Source organism: Engraulis encrasicolus, unplaced genomic scaffold (assembly GCF_034702125.1).
Source record: "Engraulis encrasicolus isolate BLACKSEA-1 unplaced genomic scaffold, IST_EnEncr_1.0 scaffold_25_np1212, whole genome shotgun sequence".
NCBI classification, from domain to species: Eukaryota; Metazoa; Chordata; class Actinopteri; order Clupeiformes; family Engraulidae; genus Engraulis; species Engraulis encrasicolus.
In genome coordinates this window covers 1,736,277-1,754,931 of record NW_026945544.1, presented here as the reverse complement: position 1 = coordinate 1,754,931, position 18,655 = coordinate 1,736,277, and the positions used below count along the sequence as shown (strand labels likewise).

General features: G+C 43.4%; 1 protein-coding gene across 1 annotated transcript; it reads right to left on the bottom strand.

The window, feature by feature from the left end:
• Window positions 1–8,612: 8,612 nt before the first annotated feature.
• Window positions 8,613–14,597, bottom strand: lgalslb (lectin, galactoside-binding-like b). Its single transcript, XM_063192870.1, has 5 exons — window positions 14,168–14,597; window positions 13,473–13,562; window positions 13,280–13,368; window positions 11,384–11,576; window positions 8,613–9,527 (listed from the first exon to the last, which is right to left on the bottom strand). The coding sequence occupies exons 1-5, from the start codon at window positions 14,198–14,200 to the stop codon at window positions 9,384–9,386; spliced, it is 549 nt and encodes a 182-aa protein (XP_063048940.1). The 5' UTR covers window positions 14,201–14,597; the 3' UTR covers window positions 8,613–9,383.
• Window positions 14,598–18,655: the final 4,058 nt, after the last annotated feature.

Genomic DNA, 18,655 nt, shown 5'->3' with positions numbered 1-18,655 from the left:
TCATTTCCGAGAATGGAGCGTGTCTTGTTTACAAAATGGACAGGGCGTTCTTCAGGCGTTACAAAGTAGCTCTGTGCACCTGTTATCGGAAGAGTGTGCGAATGATAATCAGGGTTCTAAATTAACACCAGCCAATCGGCCGAATGCTGGTGAAATTTAATTTTGGCTGGTGGTGAAAAATGTTAATTTAGGGCCCTGAATATAATATAATATAATATAATATAATATAATATAATATAATATAATATAATATAATATAATATAATATAATATAGGCCTAATAGAATATAAGAGAAGAATACAGTACAACAGAATAGAATAGAATAGAATAGAATAGAATAGAATGGGGCAAAACCTGTCACTTTTCTTTCCTTCCTTTTTAAAGAAAAAGTTGCATAAGTCATGACATTTTGCCTCGGGCCATAGCCTAGTGGGCCTATGCCTATAGCCTACTAAGGAGCAAGGTGGCACAGACTTATGGAGATGAGGAAAGATGTTCAGTCAGGGCCCTGGTCAACGTACTGTGGAGATAGCTAAGAGCATGGCAACAAGGAAGAAAACTCCAGCTATTCATTTTCCCACTGGTTTCCCTTTCCCATTGACATAGCGACAAAACTTCCTTTCTCTCGCTGAGCTCCACTGCATGCAAATAAGGCGGTGGATGTTGGACATATTCCAGCATTTCAACCAACCAACCAACCATTCAAACCAACGACTTAGGCCTATGCATGCCTTAGGGGTGGAACTTAAGTTTTTTCCCCACCAGTCTCGGTGGCAGGTAGATTTCAAAATCTACCAGTCACTCACTGTTTTTACCAGTAAAAGTGACTGGTGGGTTGAAAAGTGTACCAGTCACCACTGAAATGTACCCGTCATTGGCAGGTGGACGGGTGCTTATTTCCATCCCTGCGCCTTACCAAATTTGCAAATATTTTTCATAAATAGTAGCCTATAGGCCCACAACTGATCTAGATTTTTCTAAACAAAAGTACTTGCTTATAAATTAGTTTTCACCATGAATCTTAATGGTAAAGTCACGCCATCAGTCATGCATTTTATGAATGAATAGACCTGTTAGGCCCGAGTTGCACTGTCCCACTGCTAATGTTGGCAATGCTACAATAGGTTTGCAAGCATGTATTGCACACTCTGTGTGTGGGGCTTCAGCTGTAGACATACTAATGTCCATATGGTGATGGGGGTAGGAACTTGGGATCTTGTAAAAGGTCACATGTTACATATGTTGTTATTTTCTCATCAGTGACCAAAATGTGTATTGTACATGCATTAAATTACAGACAAGATCGATTCACTATAGTACAGTGAATGGAATATAGGCCTACTTGATAGATAACGGACCCATACTCTATACTCAAAATACTTATCATTAGAATATTTACTTTTGGTAGGCCTTTTCTTTCAGGTGTAAATGAGGGCAATAAGAAAATGTTTTTATTCTCTTATTTTATTCTCCGCAAACGTTAATCAAACGTTTACAAAAAAATCTGTCAACTTTTGAGAGTAGGCTAGGCCTACCACAGATTCAATTTGAAGAAATTCAACCAATATTAGGTTTAGTATAAACACTATTTCAATGCCATCTTTTAATATGAAAAACATATGTGTGTTAAATCCAGGCCAACATTTTCTGTTTTAATCCATTGTGACTAGTGCTTGAACTCATATGAACCTGTTTGGAGAGAGAAAACAAACAGCGTCCCTCATGTCCCTCATAGTGCCCTCATAGTGCCTTATACTGCATTACTGTTGTACAAAACATAGAGGGCGCTAGAGGCATTGTTTAGAAACTGATCCACCACATACTGTAGCTCAGCTTGTATTCTCACAGGCCTGTCAGGCCTCTTTCTAAAAGCACAACATACTCCTCCACTTCCTGACAATTTCCGGCCAGAGGAAAACTCAGCGTTGGCTGGACATGATAATAATAACATACACAGAAGAAAACAACACTTTCATAAATAGGCTAGAGATATGCACAGCAAAGTGGCTACCACACTGGAGCCTGAGTGTCCCATGCACATCACAGAAACCTTTGTGCCCCATATACACACACGAGTTTTCATCCTCTTTTTTCAAACAGTTTTCCTGTTCATTTCCTCTACAAATTGTAAGGTGGTTTGTTTCTCATTCAAACACACCCTGCTTTTGCTTATTGGTCTGAAGTCTTTAAATTGCCTATTTGAAATATGACAACTGGTTGTATTGAACCTGTAGAACCTCTCATCATGTTAAAAACACTGCAGCAGGCTGTGCCAAAAATGAGCAACTGTCTATGATTACATGTTATAAGCTAGCCTATGTGTAGTCAGATCTTGTTCTAAAATGATGCACGATGTTTTTCATTTTGGTGTATTTGAAAGGAGTCAGGGTCATTTTTTGAATCGGCTTCTGACAAACAGCATCCCCTAAAATACTGAACTGTCATGATAATGATGGCGGTGAAATTATTGGCTGTTTTGTACCATCTTAATAGATTTCATGACACACATTTAGGCCTACACGTTTGTTCTACTGTATCTACTGCATAGCTGTAGAGTTATTCTTTTACTGTTTCACAGCATGAAGAGAGACTACACATGGGCTTGTAGTTTTGAAACATTTTATTGTGTCTTTTACATTGGCTGCGTTTGCGTCTTCACACACTAGATGTACAAAAGGTGCTTTCAAATCACACAAGATTTATCAGCGTTTTGTGTCCTAAGCTTCTGTGTAGCTCAAAAGTGCGTTTAATCCATAAGTCAATTGGTGAAAAGAGGAATTTGGTTAGAATCAAGTATTCTCAAATCAACTCTCACACTCTAAACACATCCATTAAGCCATATTCCAACAGGCACAGCTTGTAATAAAAAAGCAGGTATGTATATGCCAGGAAATCTTTTGAATCTACTTTTGCTTTGCAGCCCTTTCTAATAAAATGCTTTCAAATGAAACATGACGTGACAACCACACTTTACAGTTACACAACAGCACAAACTACCTCTATGACTTGGGCTACCCCATTAATACACGGCTTTTAGATTTGCTTATATGTGCAAATTGAGGACAGAGAGTATAGTTTGCGTTGTCCATCAGATCCTCGTCTTTGTACAACAGAGAAATGGAAAGTTATGGAAAAGACATGCTAAGCGGTATTAAAGAAAAAGTAGTGAACTACGTTAGCATGGCTGAAACTGGAGAAGAATAGGTTCATTGTTTACACAATCAATCACCTCTCAATAACACTTCACTTTTGCGGTTGTCTTCAACATGTTTTAAAAAAAACAGACCTTATCTCACCCTGTTCAAAGTATTTACATCCAAAGTCCAAAAGGCATAGTAACAATAAGTTACAATCATGAGTGACAACATTCAGCCCAAACAGGTTTATGACCATTTTTCTCAAAATGCTGGACATGTTTGTTTTGAGGGTAAACACAAGCTTTATTTTTAGCTTTTCCACAACGAACAAAAGCTGGTCAGACTCCAAGAAAAACACATGAACATGAAGCAGATCTTTTTTAGAGTTTGGTGAATAACAATAGATTTCTTACAGTAAATGTGATGTAGTTTGAAAAATACACAAGCACCAGGTTAAAAAAAACACAACCTTCAATCAGATAAACTTGCTGATGGTGGTATTTTATCCTTCATTCACCCAACATGAGCTTCTGGATTTCAGTGATGTTCAGTGATGAATTAGAAAAAAAGCTTCAAAACTCAAACCAATTCATCTTGACAACACTCACCCAGCCCAGCACACTTCTAAGAGTGAAACAAAAAAAAACTGGGCTTCCCTTTCTGTCTTTTGATCTGATAAACATCTTTCAGGTGCAGCTTTTTTTCACTTTGAACAGCTAAAAAAAAGCCGGGTGGCCGTCATTTTGGGAGGTGGTGGTTATGATGGGGGGTTACACATCAATTCATGTTCAAACACACTGTAAGAGGCGTCCCTTTCTCAGCTTATTCACGCGACAATGAAAGCACCCATGCACTGTCACACAGCCAAGACTGTAAACCAGGACAAGCTGTGAAAAATAAGACTTCAGAACCACGTCACGTGACATTCTTCCTGCTCTGCATTTTCCTCATATGCTTGTGCTTCTCTCTGTTCTCCCAACAAGGGAACAATAACTCACTATGCAAAAGATGGGTTTTTGTCAGTTTGCTGCAGCTAGGGAAGACTGTGCCACATCATCATGGTTCTTCTAGTACAATAAGTCAGAAAATTACAGAAATAAGTTCTGTTTTATTGCTCGAGTACGGTGCAGGAAACTTTTTCTTAAAAGTTAAATCAGAACACCAGTTTGAGTGAGTTTGGTAGGGATGGATTACGCTGACATCATCATAAAAATAACACTGTAAATAGAACACGCAGCTGGATAACTAGTCTGCACATGCGGACGGGCTGGGCTGGGCCGGGCTGCCTCATGGAGCTGTTGTTTGTGGTCATACGTTTTGCTAGGAAACCAAGGGCAACGCGGAGAAGCAAGAAGGGCCCCATCTGGAAAATGTCTGATGGCTCATGAATGACTCAAAACCCTTCCATAGTGTAGTAAGCACAACACACAACAGCCAGGCTTGTCATAAGTCAGGCGGGCAAACGAGGCAATTCCCTAGGGCCCCCAGCTGAAAGGGGTGCCCCTGTGAATGACTGGTTATGTATCTGTATTTAAATAACATCAATGACAACTTCCTAAATACAATGACCGAAAGGTGCAATGATACCAAAATCTCTCGAGGGCCCCCCTCCCCAATATAGCTTGAAGAGAAGGAAAGGGCCCCCCCAGGTCCCACTTTGCCTTGGGCCCCCAAATAGCTTGGAACGGCCCTGACAACAGCAGGGCTGCAGAGCACACAGCCTGCCTGCCCGAGACGAGGGGAAGGGGAGTGAAGCGGAACCAAACCGCAAAACCGTCAGACAACGGCGCAGCAGAGGGCCAGGACAATGGGCATCTTCACAACAGAGCACAATAGCTTCTCTGTACCATAGTTTTCTATGTCCATGACCATGACCCACCAACCCCTGAGCCCCACCACCACCACCACCCACCCCGACTCATCTAGTCTCCACTCCAGCCAGAGTGGGCCGAGAGAGGGGTGGACGAGGGCTAAAGGCTGGGTCATGGCCCACCAGAGACGGAGAGACTGACTCACCGTGAACTCAGTGCTTCCACCCACACTTTCACACTGACCAGCTTAAAGACCGGAGGCCAACTTAGGAGACTTAAGACCTCTCCGCTTGGCCACACAGTGGGCATGCGTGGCAAGAATGCACACTCAGTAACATGGCTTGATTACTTATGGTCCTACACTGCCTTCTCAGGAGGTATTTTAAACTCGATACAGACATGCCATGGCAGTGACTGGAGCAAAAAAAAAATACTGATCGTTGCAGACCTAGCAATGAGGGGGGCTGCGTGTCGTGTTTCAGACACACACACACACACACACACACACACACACACACACACACACACACACACACACACACACACACACACACACACACACACACACACACACACACACACACACACACACAGCTGATTAGTCAGGTAGCCGTGGCTGTGATGAGCAAACACTGCTGGGCATCTATGCAAGCACCTCCCAAGCAGAAACGTAATCCTTTAGAGTGGTCTAACGATGCTCCTTCTCCCTGTGCTATTACACCTGTTAATTCAACGGGGAGGACGAAGTCCATACAAATCTAATGCTGTACCAGTTGTGTGCACTCAAAAGGAAGCTTGCACGCAGCGCTTGCAATGTATGCGCAAAAACATAATGGCTAAAAGAATCAGCTGGTCAACAGGTTTGCCAACCGAAGGATGGGGTGAAGAGAATTTAATTGGCTGTTAAAACACACATTGGCTGTTTCCTTTTATCAGTAACCTTTTGCGATAACTGTAGGCCATATTTTCAACTTTCAACTCAATATTAAAGAAGAGGCCAATGCACATGAACATGACATGCATTACATGGCTACAGAGTCTTGACGGAGAACTCTCAACAGAGCCTGATGAATGACAGCAGAAACTGAGAAAGAAAAATGTTGAGCTATCTTTTCTCCGACATGAGAAGAGAAAGAAACATGCAGTTTAAAAAAGCCAGCCTTGCTAAACCCCCCCAAAAAATGCCCAAAATGGCCGCCAAGCTTTATAGCATAAAATGAAATAAATTGTTAGATGTTGTTACAAAATGTACACCTAAAGAACAAACAAGAGGTGGCAAGACTATGTTATAAATGTTTTACGCTTGCCTTTATATCCATACTATGAAAAGAACCAGAAGTACTGTGCTGTACATTCAAGACAAAAACCTAACGAGCCCTGTTCTTTAATATATATACTTTTTAATCGCCACTACTATTTCAGATATCTAACACTACTGTAAACTTCGAGACAAGGTCCCCTATCACTTCTGCACAACAGCTCGACGGCTGTGCTGGTACTTGGTATAAGAACTTGGTACAAAATGGCTTCATACTAACACTAATCTGGTTCGAATCAAATTCAAATCGTTTAATAATTATCATTAAAGCCACATTTTTTCATTGAAATCCTAAACTTTGCGATATGTCTGGAAAATTTGGCAAAAGGAGAAGTGTTAACTGATTGAGAAAAAACAACTCAGTAGTCTCATCTCTGAGTCTTGCTTAATCCTTCATCACTTCGTTTTCTCAAGGGCCTACAACACCATCGTGTCTGTTACATTCTACGTTACGTCAGTGCAGAGATTTCAGTTCTCAAAATAATGAATGGTTGCAATGAACAGAAGCTTGGGAAGCAGAACAGAGACACTCAATTCAAAATCTAAATGCTGCTACATTATGGAAAGACCACACTTATTGCCTAGTCTTTTCATGTATTTGAATGGGAAATGGACATAACTGTGGGAGCAAAGTGCTGTTCTCATTTCGACAGGAGGAGATACACTAAAAAAAAATATGATCGAAGCTGATGCACGTGAACAATAATCAATTTATAGCTAGCCTAGAAATCTAGACGCCCCTAGCGACCGCAAATTGAATTTGCTCCCGGGGGCAGTCTAGCGGACCCCGGTCGTTTTGCGAGGCTGAAAGTTATCCGATGACAGGGCCAATCAAATCGCGAGGGGGGCCGGGCTACCTAGTAAACAGGAAACTTTCTAAGAAGAAGCATGGTGTCCGTCCGTGCTACGTACAGCACGAAAGTGTTTACTTAATTTAAAAAGCCTGGATGATAATACATTTCGTGGCTGACATGGATTGATGTAATAATACACCATGAACTTGTGGGGCACAAATAGACCTCAACACATTACCATTTGATCATTCGATGTTTTAAACTAGCTCGGTAAGCTAAGTTGAGCATTTTACAGAACCAGATAGTCAGACCACTACTGTAGGTGTAGAATGAAATTGCTGCCCCAATTTCTAACAAGACACATGCCATTTAAACGAGACATTTGGGAGCTTTGGAAGTCTTTGAGTAGCTTACTAAATAGATGGGAATGACACCGAGTCTACCAAGCTAGTGGCTAGCTAACCTGTCGTCAACAACACAGACCTAGGTATCCAGGTTAGGGTTAGTTTTTTGTTTCTAACCCTAGTTTTTTTTCTAAGACTAACATCAAAAAGATAACTAGCTCCGTTATATGGCGGTGGGATCGATAGTCTGGATAGTGGGAGCGAGCTGACCGGGGAGCGTCCTGCGTTGGGAGCGACAATCTGGGAAAGTTATGGGTAGCTGGCTAGCTAACGCCGAACATGACATGTTGACAACAATCATAAATATAACCATTTAACAAGCCCCAAATTGCTCGACATTTTGCTGATTGATCAAGGAGGGTCATGTGGTTAAAAACGAGGCATTTTTGAACTGTTTAAGTGAAAACACGATTTATTAGGAAACATGTTTGTGGCTGTGGTCATCACACGAATTCACTGCTACTACGACTGGAAGTTGCCGTTTCACCTACAAAGAGGCCCTCGCTAGTGGCTAGCTAACCTGTCGTCAATAGCAGAGCTAGGTATCCAGCCTTGTATTATATGCCTGCCCCAAATTCTAATCCATGTCATGATCCATGTCATTAAAAACGAGACATTTGGGAGCTTTGAAAGTCTGTAAGTCGCTTACTAAATAGATGGGAATGACACCTGGTCTACCGACCTAGCGGCTAGCCATGTACCGGTATTAGTTATGGGTATACAGCTAGCTAGCTAACACCGAACATGCCATGTTGACAACAATCATAAATATAACCATTTAACAAGCCCCAAATTGCTCGACATTTCGCTGATTGATCAAGGAGGGCCATGTGGTTGAAAACGATGCATTTTTGAACTGTATAAGTGAAAACACGATTTATTAGGAAACTTGTTTGTGGCTGTGGTCATCACACGAATTCACTGCTACGACGGCTCGACTACGCCGCTTCAATTACAAAGGGGCGTGTCGCGTGTACGAGACAGCTGTGACGTTACACAGGAGTGTGTGGGGATTGGTTGTTTGCCATCCAATTGCGTGACGTAGAGTGCTGAAGCAACCGTTTATCCCGCCCACACTGCTGCCCAGCTCTCCTAGACCCTGGTACAGCTTTTTGCTGTACGGGTCTGGCTGCGCTAGGCTAATTTATAGCTATTTACCATAAATCTTTTTTTTAATTGATTACAAAATATGCCTTTTCGAAAGAAAAAAAGAATAAATACACCTAAAGTTATTTCCTGAGTGCTTGAAACTATAACAGCGTCTTTCCCATTTGGTGACACTAACCTCTAGTAATACTCAACATTTTTGCACTTGAAGTCTTGAAGCAGCAAGTACACAGCAGAACATCTCTACAGCTTTTCTCTGCTGACCTAGAGTGCATATCGTGTTATTATGACATCCCTGACCAAAAGAAAAAAAAAAAAAAACAAAGAGAAAAAAAACGTACAGGGAGAGCGAAACAAACTGTACTGTAAAAAGCATTTGCTCGGGGGGAGAAACAACAACACACACAAAAGCTGAGCATTGCAACCATTCACCGACAAGTGGGTCTCCTTCCTTAGACCCATAGGAGACGACTGGAGGACTGGAGACGACAACAAGAGGGTGGGTGGGTGGGTGAGGAGACGGAGCTATTGCCATGAGTGGAGGAAATTGATGCGTTGGTGAACACAGGGCTCAGAGCGAGGAGGGAGATGGCAGCCCCCATGAAGCAGTGCAGGGTTGTCAGGGTCATCAGGTGGGCAGGTGGCTGTAGGTGACATACAGTAACGGTCACCCGGTGGCAGGTGATGCACGTGTCACCATAGCTGGGAACAGGTCTGTCTGACACCACCAGGCCACCTGACGAAGACTGGTCAGCCTCGGCCCGGCCCTGTACGGCCCCCCCCCCCGACTGCCCGAGGCTGCCGCCGGGCTTCAGCCCAGCTTGGTGATCTGTAGGCTCCCGTCTATTCGGATGACTTCGATGGAGAGCAAAGACTTCACTTTGTGATAAAAGTCAAAGAGTGAGTGGCCGTCCACGAATATCCGGAAACGCTGGTGTTCGCAGTGGATCTCAATCTGGATCGGGATGAAGAAAACAGAGGTGATTATTAGGGTTTTTTCAACAAAGGTTTGAAAGCAATGCCTAAAACGGCTAAGGTTTAAAAAGACCATATGAGCAAATTGAGGGGAAAGAGTGGAAATGAGAAGGAGAAGCAACACACAAGCTAAGGTAAATTGGAATAATTCATGGGGGGCAAATCTATTGTCTCCATCATCAGCTATGTCAGTCTTTCTTGAAGACAGTGAGCATCTTCTGCTTTGATGTCTGATCTAGAACTGGCGTGACCCGTTTTCCTCCTTCCTGTCTTCCTTGCTAACAATGGCCCCAACCCCCTCTCGTTATTTCTGAGCCTCCTTTATCAGATAGCAGCCAGCGGCATCTTGCAGCATCTTTTAAAGCAGAGTCACAACCCATGAAGATGCAGAGATGGGTCGGGACGAAAAAAGACTTGGACTGACGTACCCAACCCTTGGCATGGCGACTGAAAGACAGCTTGTCTATGTCTATGTCTATGTCTGTGTTTCTGGCTGTCTCTGTCTCAGCTGTCTTTCAATGAGACCCCAGCACAACACAAGCAACACAAGATCTTGTTGGGAGATTGACTTAACCCCTTAAGACACGGCTTTATACATTTGTTGTTACCAGTATGGTAATGACCAAGTTGTGGTGCATTACTAAAAAGCCTGTGTTGTGCCATAGTATTGTAGTGCTATGGTAGTTACATTTCAATGACTATTACAGCGTGCCATTGAAAGTACGGCGCGCATTAAGGGGTTAAGCTCAAAATTGAGCTCACAATTAACTTTATTCATCAGCTGCCAAAATGGCAAGTAGATGTTAATCTTACTAGCCAAACACACTCACTAATGGGTCAAAATGGCGAGTAAGTTGGTGTTTTCTACCAGCCAAACTGAAATGTCCCCACCATTTGGCCAGTTGGCTGGTGTTAATTTAGAGCCCTGGATGTAAATGAGTCAGCTGGCTAAGTCCCAGCATGGCTACTGACACTGGGGATGCATGCAAATGACAGACAGTCCTGTGGTGCCTTACCAGTGGGCTTAAGAGCAACAGTAATCTTTTCCATTCATTGTGATGGAGAATTGTGTGAGTGCATGACCCCATCCCCCTAATTTAGTTTTTACTTTACTCAGAGTCTGGCTACTACACACAGGCATCTACTGGCTTCCTGCTTGGCAGATACTTTGTCACTTTATTGTTATTGGTTCATCACTGTTACTTATCCTGTCTTACACTTAAATGTCAGTTCGTAAATGTCAGTCCTGTGCATGTCTATGTCCTGGCATGGTATAGAGAGAGAGAGAGAGAGAGAGAGAGAGAGAGAGAGAGAGAGAGAGAAGTAATTTCAATTTCCTTATATGACCTGTGCATATGAAGAAACAATAAAAGCTGACTTGACTTGATATGTTCATATGGACTTGAAAACAATTGAACACGCTCTCAATCAATGACAAATATAGTCCAACTTGATGTGTGAGTTCAAAACTCAATGCCTTAGGCCCTACCACCAAAAACTTCAGCTGTACACCAAGTACAGTCAACGAAGTCTATGAATAGTTGTAGTGTTTGTGCATATGTTAATGTGTGTTTGTGCACACATACGTGCGTGCACGTGTGTGTGAGTGTGCGCAATTGCTTATGTGTGTACGTGTGTGTGTGTGTGTGTGTGTGTGTGTGTGTGTGTGTGTGTGTGTGTGTGTGTGTGTGTGTGTGTGTGTGTGTGTGTGTGTGTGTGTGTGTGTGTGTCCATGCACATGTGCGTGTGTGTGTGAGCGCACAAATGTGTGACCAGGTTTTTAAAGGACCGTGATATGTTGAGTATGTGAGCCATGCATTGTCGGCTGGGGCCTACCCTGAAAGGCTGGTCCTGGATGAAGGGGAAGTAAGGAATGGGGACCTCCTCTTCGCTCCACTTCCCAGAGACGCGAGCGTTGCGGAGGAACTTGCGGTCGGGGAATCGGGCGTGGAGTTTCAGGGCCACGTCCGTCTTTGCATCCAGGCCCTCTTTATCACTCATTGGGCCACACACCAGGCACACGTCGAAGCTGACAACAGAGACAGACATGAGTAATGTTGGCCAGTCAATCAATATAAATAGGCAGGGTTTACTACGAAATGCTTAAAACAATCCCAAGCACTTTAGATAAGATTCTTTATTGTCCCACAGGGGTACTTGTTTACTAATCAGACAGTTCAGTTCCATCAAGTTCAGCATTAGTCAGATCTTTGGGATTCACTTCTCATACACGAGTACGTACATGTAGACACCATTTACATATACATAATAAACATCCTATAACATCCACATAGTTGTACTTATACACACATATATTCCTCTCCTCCACATATACCGCCCATTCTTTCCTTCTTCAGCCTACAGCTTGGAGATGGCTAATAGGTTTTCTCCTATTGCTTTGATGTGAGATACTTTGAATTCCATTATACTTACGGCTATGTCACACTGTCAATGTTCACATTGTGGCATGTCATCCTGTTATAAACTTGCTATAACAGGTATTGGTTACCTAGCCTCGTGCACCATCCTACGTATTTCCGCCAAGACACTTGGCTCCGCACTACGTCTGGTGCCTGTTTTCTGTGGAGCGATGTTGAGCGGCAGGATTTGGCCGGTGTTCTGACAAATGGTCCTATTGTAATTTTATCCTACGGTAGGATGTTATATCAGACATGTCTGTTAAACGCTCCTACATCGCCAAAGATAGATGTCAGACATGTTTGTTCAACAACTTATTCTGATTTTTCCAAAAATGTCCTTCCCGCTTCCTGCAATCGCGTCAGATCAAACAACCTCCAGACCATGAAAACGAAATGAAATGGTAGTATTATGGGATGGTCAGGCTCAGGACTAGGCTATTTGTTACCTAGACCATGCTTATAACACAAACCTCAGATGAGGAGAAGTCTCCCTGTCACAGCAGGCCTGTGTGTCTGTCACAGGCCCAGTAGTCATCATGGGGTGTGTCATACAAACATCAATCACAGAACTTGTAACAGGCTCTATTTACATAAACACATGCTATAGCAACAACAAAACAGACTAAAGTGTGTGTGTGTGTGTGTGTGGGGGGGGGGGTGTAAACTCTTGAGAATTTTAAACATGCAAAGACTAAAGATCCCACCCTAGCCCAGTTTGTTGAGAATTTAACCTTTAAATGGGAAATGTTTAGGCTACAGTCAAACGAAGCGAAGGATGAAGGTGACTTATAATTGGATCCAAATATTGGTAATAGGATGAAAACCACAGCGCACATGAGCATTACGCAAGATATGAAATAATCCTATGGTCACGCGGGTTTATAACCATATGGCAATGACACAGCTGAAGGCCACAGTGATTAAGCTTATATCAGATTAGTCTTCACCGTGTAGTATGTAGTAACAGACATACCTACTAGAATATATACGCACAGAGCACCGAAAAGACATTTTTTGAACACCCACGCTTGTCTGCACGTCGTACAGACCATAGTCTAAACCATCCCATGTTGCAAGTCTATTAATAGGAAGGCTTCTTCTTAGCGAGGAGGTGAGAACAATCCACGAGTTTGAATGAGACGCTCTTGTCATCATCATATGTGTCTGGACTGAAGCCGTATATTCAAAATACTGTAGGTTTACAGTAAACGTGAGGAGTGGGGGAGAGCCCGACATTACAACTGGGCGTGGACTACTGTCATCTGAAATGGTGTCACAGACCGGTTGATGGAAAGAATGAATAAAAACTCACCTGTCGGGCTCAGGATCCACGATGCCCATCACGATGATCTTCTTTCCCGGTCTCATCCCTCCCTTGATACGACCACTGAAGGGAACAGTCTAAGACACGGAAAGCATGTTAGGAAAAAAATAACCAGGCCTGTTTCTAAAGCCTACAATTGCATTGGGAAATAAAATGATTATGAAAATAAAATCTCCTATACCAGTAGGCGTGAAATATCCCCCTTATTCTCCTTGTCTGGAGAAATCAACCCGGCATTTTCGACGGAGTCATTGAGCTCATCTTCGGTATTCTTCATTGTAATAAAAAAGGCAAAAAAGAGAGACGGGTGTGGATTACAGTGCAATGTAAAGGAATGAATGAAGTGGAATGCGGTATGTCAACAGACGGCAAATAAAACTATATAGGAGGCTCCTATTTTTAAAGGACCACCGTGGCTTTGTCTGACAGATATATGAGCACACCTTGAGTCTGTCATAACATCTGCCTCCAGGAAAGACTTTGAGAGTGTACAACTCTAGCACAGCCTGTCTGCCAAATCCAGTGCAAGAGGCATGGCGTAAAGCAACCCGAAATGTAATTAGGCTGCAAATCGCACATTATTGATCCGAGCTGGTGCAGACCTCGTTTTACGCACGAAAGAGATTTGACGCACGTAAATAGTTCATACCCCTGTTCCATTTAAAATGTAAATTCTGTGTGCGACCAGAGCCATGGTCATATGGAAAACAGGGATGGTGGCTTTCCTATAGTTAGCCTATTCCAGGGCGAACATATTTCAGCTAACCTACAACAACCAGATTCCATCCATAATCCAGGCGACACAATAGGTGAAACATTAAGCGAAACGGCAGCATCGTATGGTGTAATGATGTAATTGTGTTATTTGATACTCACTATTCCGTCCTTTTCCATGCCAGACACCGCCATCTTGTACTGAATACCATCGGATGCTTATCAACAGAAAGGCAGTCCAGCCCAGGAATCTGTCGGCGTCGCCGCGCGGTGACTCAGGCGGTATTGCAAGGTGTCCACGTTCAACAGGGAACTACAGTATGGCAAACAGGCAGGCAGCTATGGCATTCCAAGCTACAGAAGAACCGCTCCTTTTGGGGTGGGTATAGATCTGCTGACGTGGTTTAGAGCAACATGAAGAAAGACAGAGGGTTAATCCAGCCAGCCTCCACACAAAAACCTAATCTGCAGGGTTTTCGGCGCCCCTTCACCTAATTAGGCTACCGCTGTTAGAGGTGGGGTTATGCTATTCTGTGCGTAAACGTTGGTTTCTCCAAAAAAGTCTTGGCCGGAATTTGGATTAAAGCGCTCTTATCTTCACAACAGGCCAACCGTGAACTGGAGTAGCCTAAATGTGGCAATTTGTGTTTCTTTTATCGTGCAGACAAAATGTGCCTTACTCTTTTCTATGCACAGATTGGTTTTCGCATGATCTTGCATGGACTCAAGAGCCAGCAGGTATTTTATGCTTATTGGGAGTGAACTCAGTTATTTGGCTCTAATGACACCAAAATCCGATTTCCAAACATGTTAAGAATCATACAAATTACCTCACCATCAAACTACACAACATGTCTTAGTTTGAAGAACTTTGCGTGGAGCTTTTGAGGGAGAGTTTTTACAGGATAGCCGGGGTCAATAATCAAACTTTCAAATGTCCTCTGAACTTCAACAATTGTAAAAAAAAAAAAAAAAAAAAATCTCTCCGGAAACTGGCCGCACATTTAGTACCCAGCAATTTTATAGGGACACTTTTAACTCCCAATTCCTGCCCCAGCACGCCCCCATGTGTCGGTCTGAGGAACAGTGTAGACGTCAGCCATAATAGGCTACAGGTATGGTGGGATAAAAACATTGACTATAATAACATACAATGATAAGCAACTTGAGCCATATAGAGTAACATCTTTGCAAACATTTACATAGGTTGACAAACATTAAGTTTCCCATTACAACTTGTATGGGAATGCAAATAAATACATAGATCAAACAAACTTTGTAAAGGGTAAACTAAAGATTGAGTAAACTGCACAAGTTTTAAAAATAAATGACATGACATTGTTCAGTAGCACAGTACAGAGGGAGTGGTTGTTTTCCAGTGTGCTGTACTGCGAGTAACTCACTTAGCAAGGCTGAGAGTGTAAAGCAAGAGGTATGAAAACACCTGCCTGCCTTCTTCAAATATTCATGAGAGCTGCGAGTGCAGGCATAGTTTTCAAAAGCTCACCTACCTCACACGTCTCTCTCATTCAGCAGTAGAACTGCAGTCTGTCTCTGTCTGTCATCTCTGTGTTTGTCTCTGTTTCTCTTTCTCTTTTACTCTTTATCTGTCTCTCTCTTTTTGTTGTTGTTGCACAATTACCTTTTTATTTTTACTTCAATATTTATTTTCCCCTCCCCCTGACTATTCCTGTGTTATTTGCGTCTTGAAATGTCCATGTGGGCATGTGTGTATTTGTGTATTTATGTAAGCTGGACACCTGAATTTCCCCCTGGGGATCAATAAAGTTACTCTACTCTACTCTACTCTACTCTACTCTACTATACTCTACTATACTATACTATACTCTACTCTACTATACTCTACTATACTATACTATACTCTACTCTACTCTACTCTACTCTACTCTACTCTACTCTACTCTACTCCTTAAAGGTGCACTGTGTAGGGTGGTGTCCTGAGTGGATATTGCAACTATGCTGCTCATTAAAACTGTGCGGCCTAATTGCCACATGATCTTTTCATGAATATTTACCAAATAATAATCCAATATTTACTAGTGTATCCAAAGTACAGTAAGTTTTGCAGCTAAAAAAGCCCATTTCAAATAAAAATGGCAGACATGGAGAAGATCTACCTTTTCATGTATGGAAAGTGCAATTTCATGTATGGAAAGTGCATAATGAATAGGCTACTTAGAATTTGATGGTGGTGGTACGTATTCATGGAAAAGGTACCATTTGTGAATGGGATGCATGAATTCTGGAAATAAACTTCTAAAATATTACACAGTGCACCTTTAACATCTTCTCTCCATGTCTTCTGTCTTATTTCTCTGTCCTTTTCTGTCTGTTAATCTGACTGTGCCTCTCTCACTGTTGCCTGATTTCAGCTCATTGGTCTTTGACTAATATTCTGTCTTTTCCTGCTCAGTGTCCTTGAGTCCCTGTTTGTATGCCAAAATAAAACCAGTCAAGTGAAAATAGGACATTGTTGGGTTTTACTGTAGCCTATGTGTGGTAGTGTTTGCAGCCTTGGTAGTAACAATGTAATAACCCTAGGGGGCGGTGTTGTTCAGTAAAACCCAGGAGGGAACTGTGTCAATAACGCCACACACTGACACTTACACTGGCAACTCGTTATGAAATCCTTTCATTTTCAGAATGTCTCAGTTGTTCTGTAGATGTCTGAGTAACATTGTGTTTCATATCTGCAATAGGAAGCGCAAGTTCAGGTGAATATCTTATTACATTAGACAAAAACCCTTTTTATCCATTAACTTGAGATCATAGTGTGATATATCACACAAGGCACATTGTGGTTAAATGAAGATCTGGGCTTAAAAACTAATATCGGAGAATCTAAGGATTGACTTTTGTGACTACTTTTAATAAAAAGTCATGCTGGGAACATCCTGGTGTGAGTTGTCATGGTTAAGGCTTTGCCAGGTGTCTTTCTATGCTGCAAGTCTCTCTCTCTCTCTCTCTCTCTCTCTCTCTCTCTCTCTCTCTCTCTCTCTCTCTCTCTCTCTCTCTCTCTCTCTCTCTCTCTGTGTCTCTTGTGTGTGTGTGTGTGTGTGTGTGTGTGTGTGTGTGTGTGTGTGTGTGTGTGTGTGTGTGTGTGTGTGTGTGTGTGTGTGTGTGTGTGTGTGTGTCTGCAGTGGTGTCCACAGATATTTTAGAGGGCAGGTGCTCGAGGTGTGTGTGTGTGTGTGTGTGTGTGTGTGTGTGTGTGTGTGTGTGTGTGTGTGTGTGTGTGTGTGTGTGTGTGTGTGTGTGTGTGTGTGTGTGTGTGTGTGTGTGTGTGTGTGAATGAGTTGCCATTTGTAAGTATAACGTGCAAGTGAATGGCCATTGGCACGTAGTATCAGCCAGTGACCCACTCCACATTTGAGCATGCAGTGTTTGCATGTGTGTCAGGGAATGAGCATTTGTTGTGTGTTTGCATGCACGACACGTGTGTGTAAGAAAGTGTGTGCTTGTTTGAGTGTGTGTGTGTGTGTGTGTGTGTGTGTGTGTGTGTGTGTGTGTGTGTGTGTGTGTGTGTGTGTGTGTGTGTGTGTGTGTGTGTGTGTGTGTGTGCGTCTGTGTGTGCATGCACATGCTCGTGGGTGTGTGTGGGTGTGGGTGTGTGTGTGTGTGTGTGTGTGTGTGTGTGTGTGTGTGTGTGTGTGTGGGTGAGCGAGTGACCTGCTCCTGCTCCACTCCACTCCACTCCACGCTGGCCTGGTCATAAGTGTATTTGAGCATGCAAATTTAATAAGTGTTTATTTAGCGGGGCCGGCGTGTAATTAGGTTAATGCTGCAGCTGAAGTGTGCCTCTCTCCCACTGCTCCATTCTCCTCACCTGGTCAGGCGGAAAGCTGCACAGACGGACGGACGGATGGACGGACCTGCCACCGCTCCAACCCCAGCCCACCCCACCGCACCTTGCCCTCCATTGGAGTAAATGCAGTGTTGATTCAACACTGACAGAGTAGGGCTGACACTAGGGGTGTTCAATTTGACTCTCTAAGTGCTCCATTCTCCTCACCTGTTCAGGCGGAAAGCTGCACAGACGGACGGACGGACGGACAGATGGATGGACCTGCCACCGCTCCAACCCCAGCTCACCCCACCCCACCCTGTCCTCCATTGGAGAAAATGCAGTGTTGATTCAACACCGGCGCAGTAGGACTGACACATGGAGTGTTCATTTTGACTCTCTATGTGTTGAATTAAGACTATGAGCTTTACTCGGTACACCGGGCCCCATCCTAGCAAGACCATTCACCACCATCCACTTGCTCATTCGCTCTCCTCTGCGGGTTCAGCTTGGTGGGTCTGCTGCCCTCCCTGCGCGGCCGCCTCTGTGTCGTTGCACTATACCCATATCCACTCCAACACCATGCAAACACAACTGTTGTCCCGGCCCATCATCACCTCACCTCACCTCGCACCAGACAGTCCGACCAACGTCCAACGGTGCCAACGTCCGAGCTCCCCCCCCCCCCCCCCCCTCTTTTGTCCCTCCCTTTCTGCCCTCCCCTGCCCTGCTCTTCTCCTCCAGTCTCATCCCCCTCCTCTCCTCTCCTCTCTTCCCCTCCCCTCACCCCTCCTCTCCTCTCCTCCCCTCCTCTCTCCTCTCCTCTCCTCTCCTCTCCTCTCCTC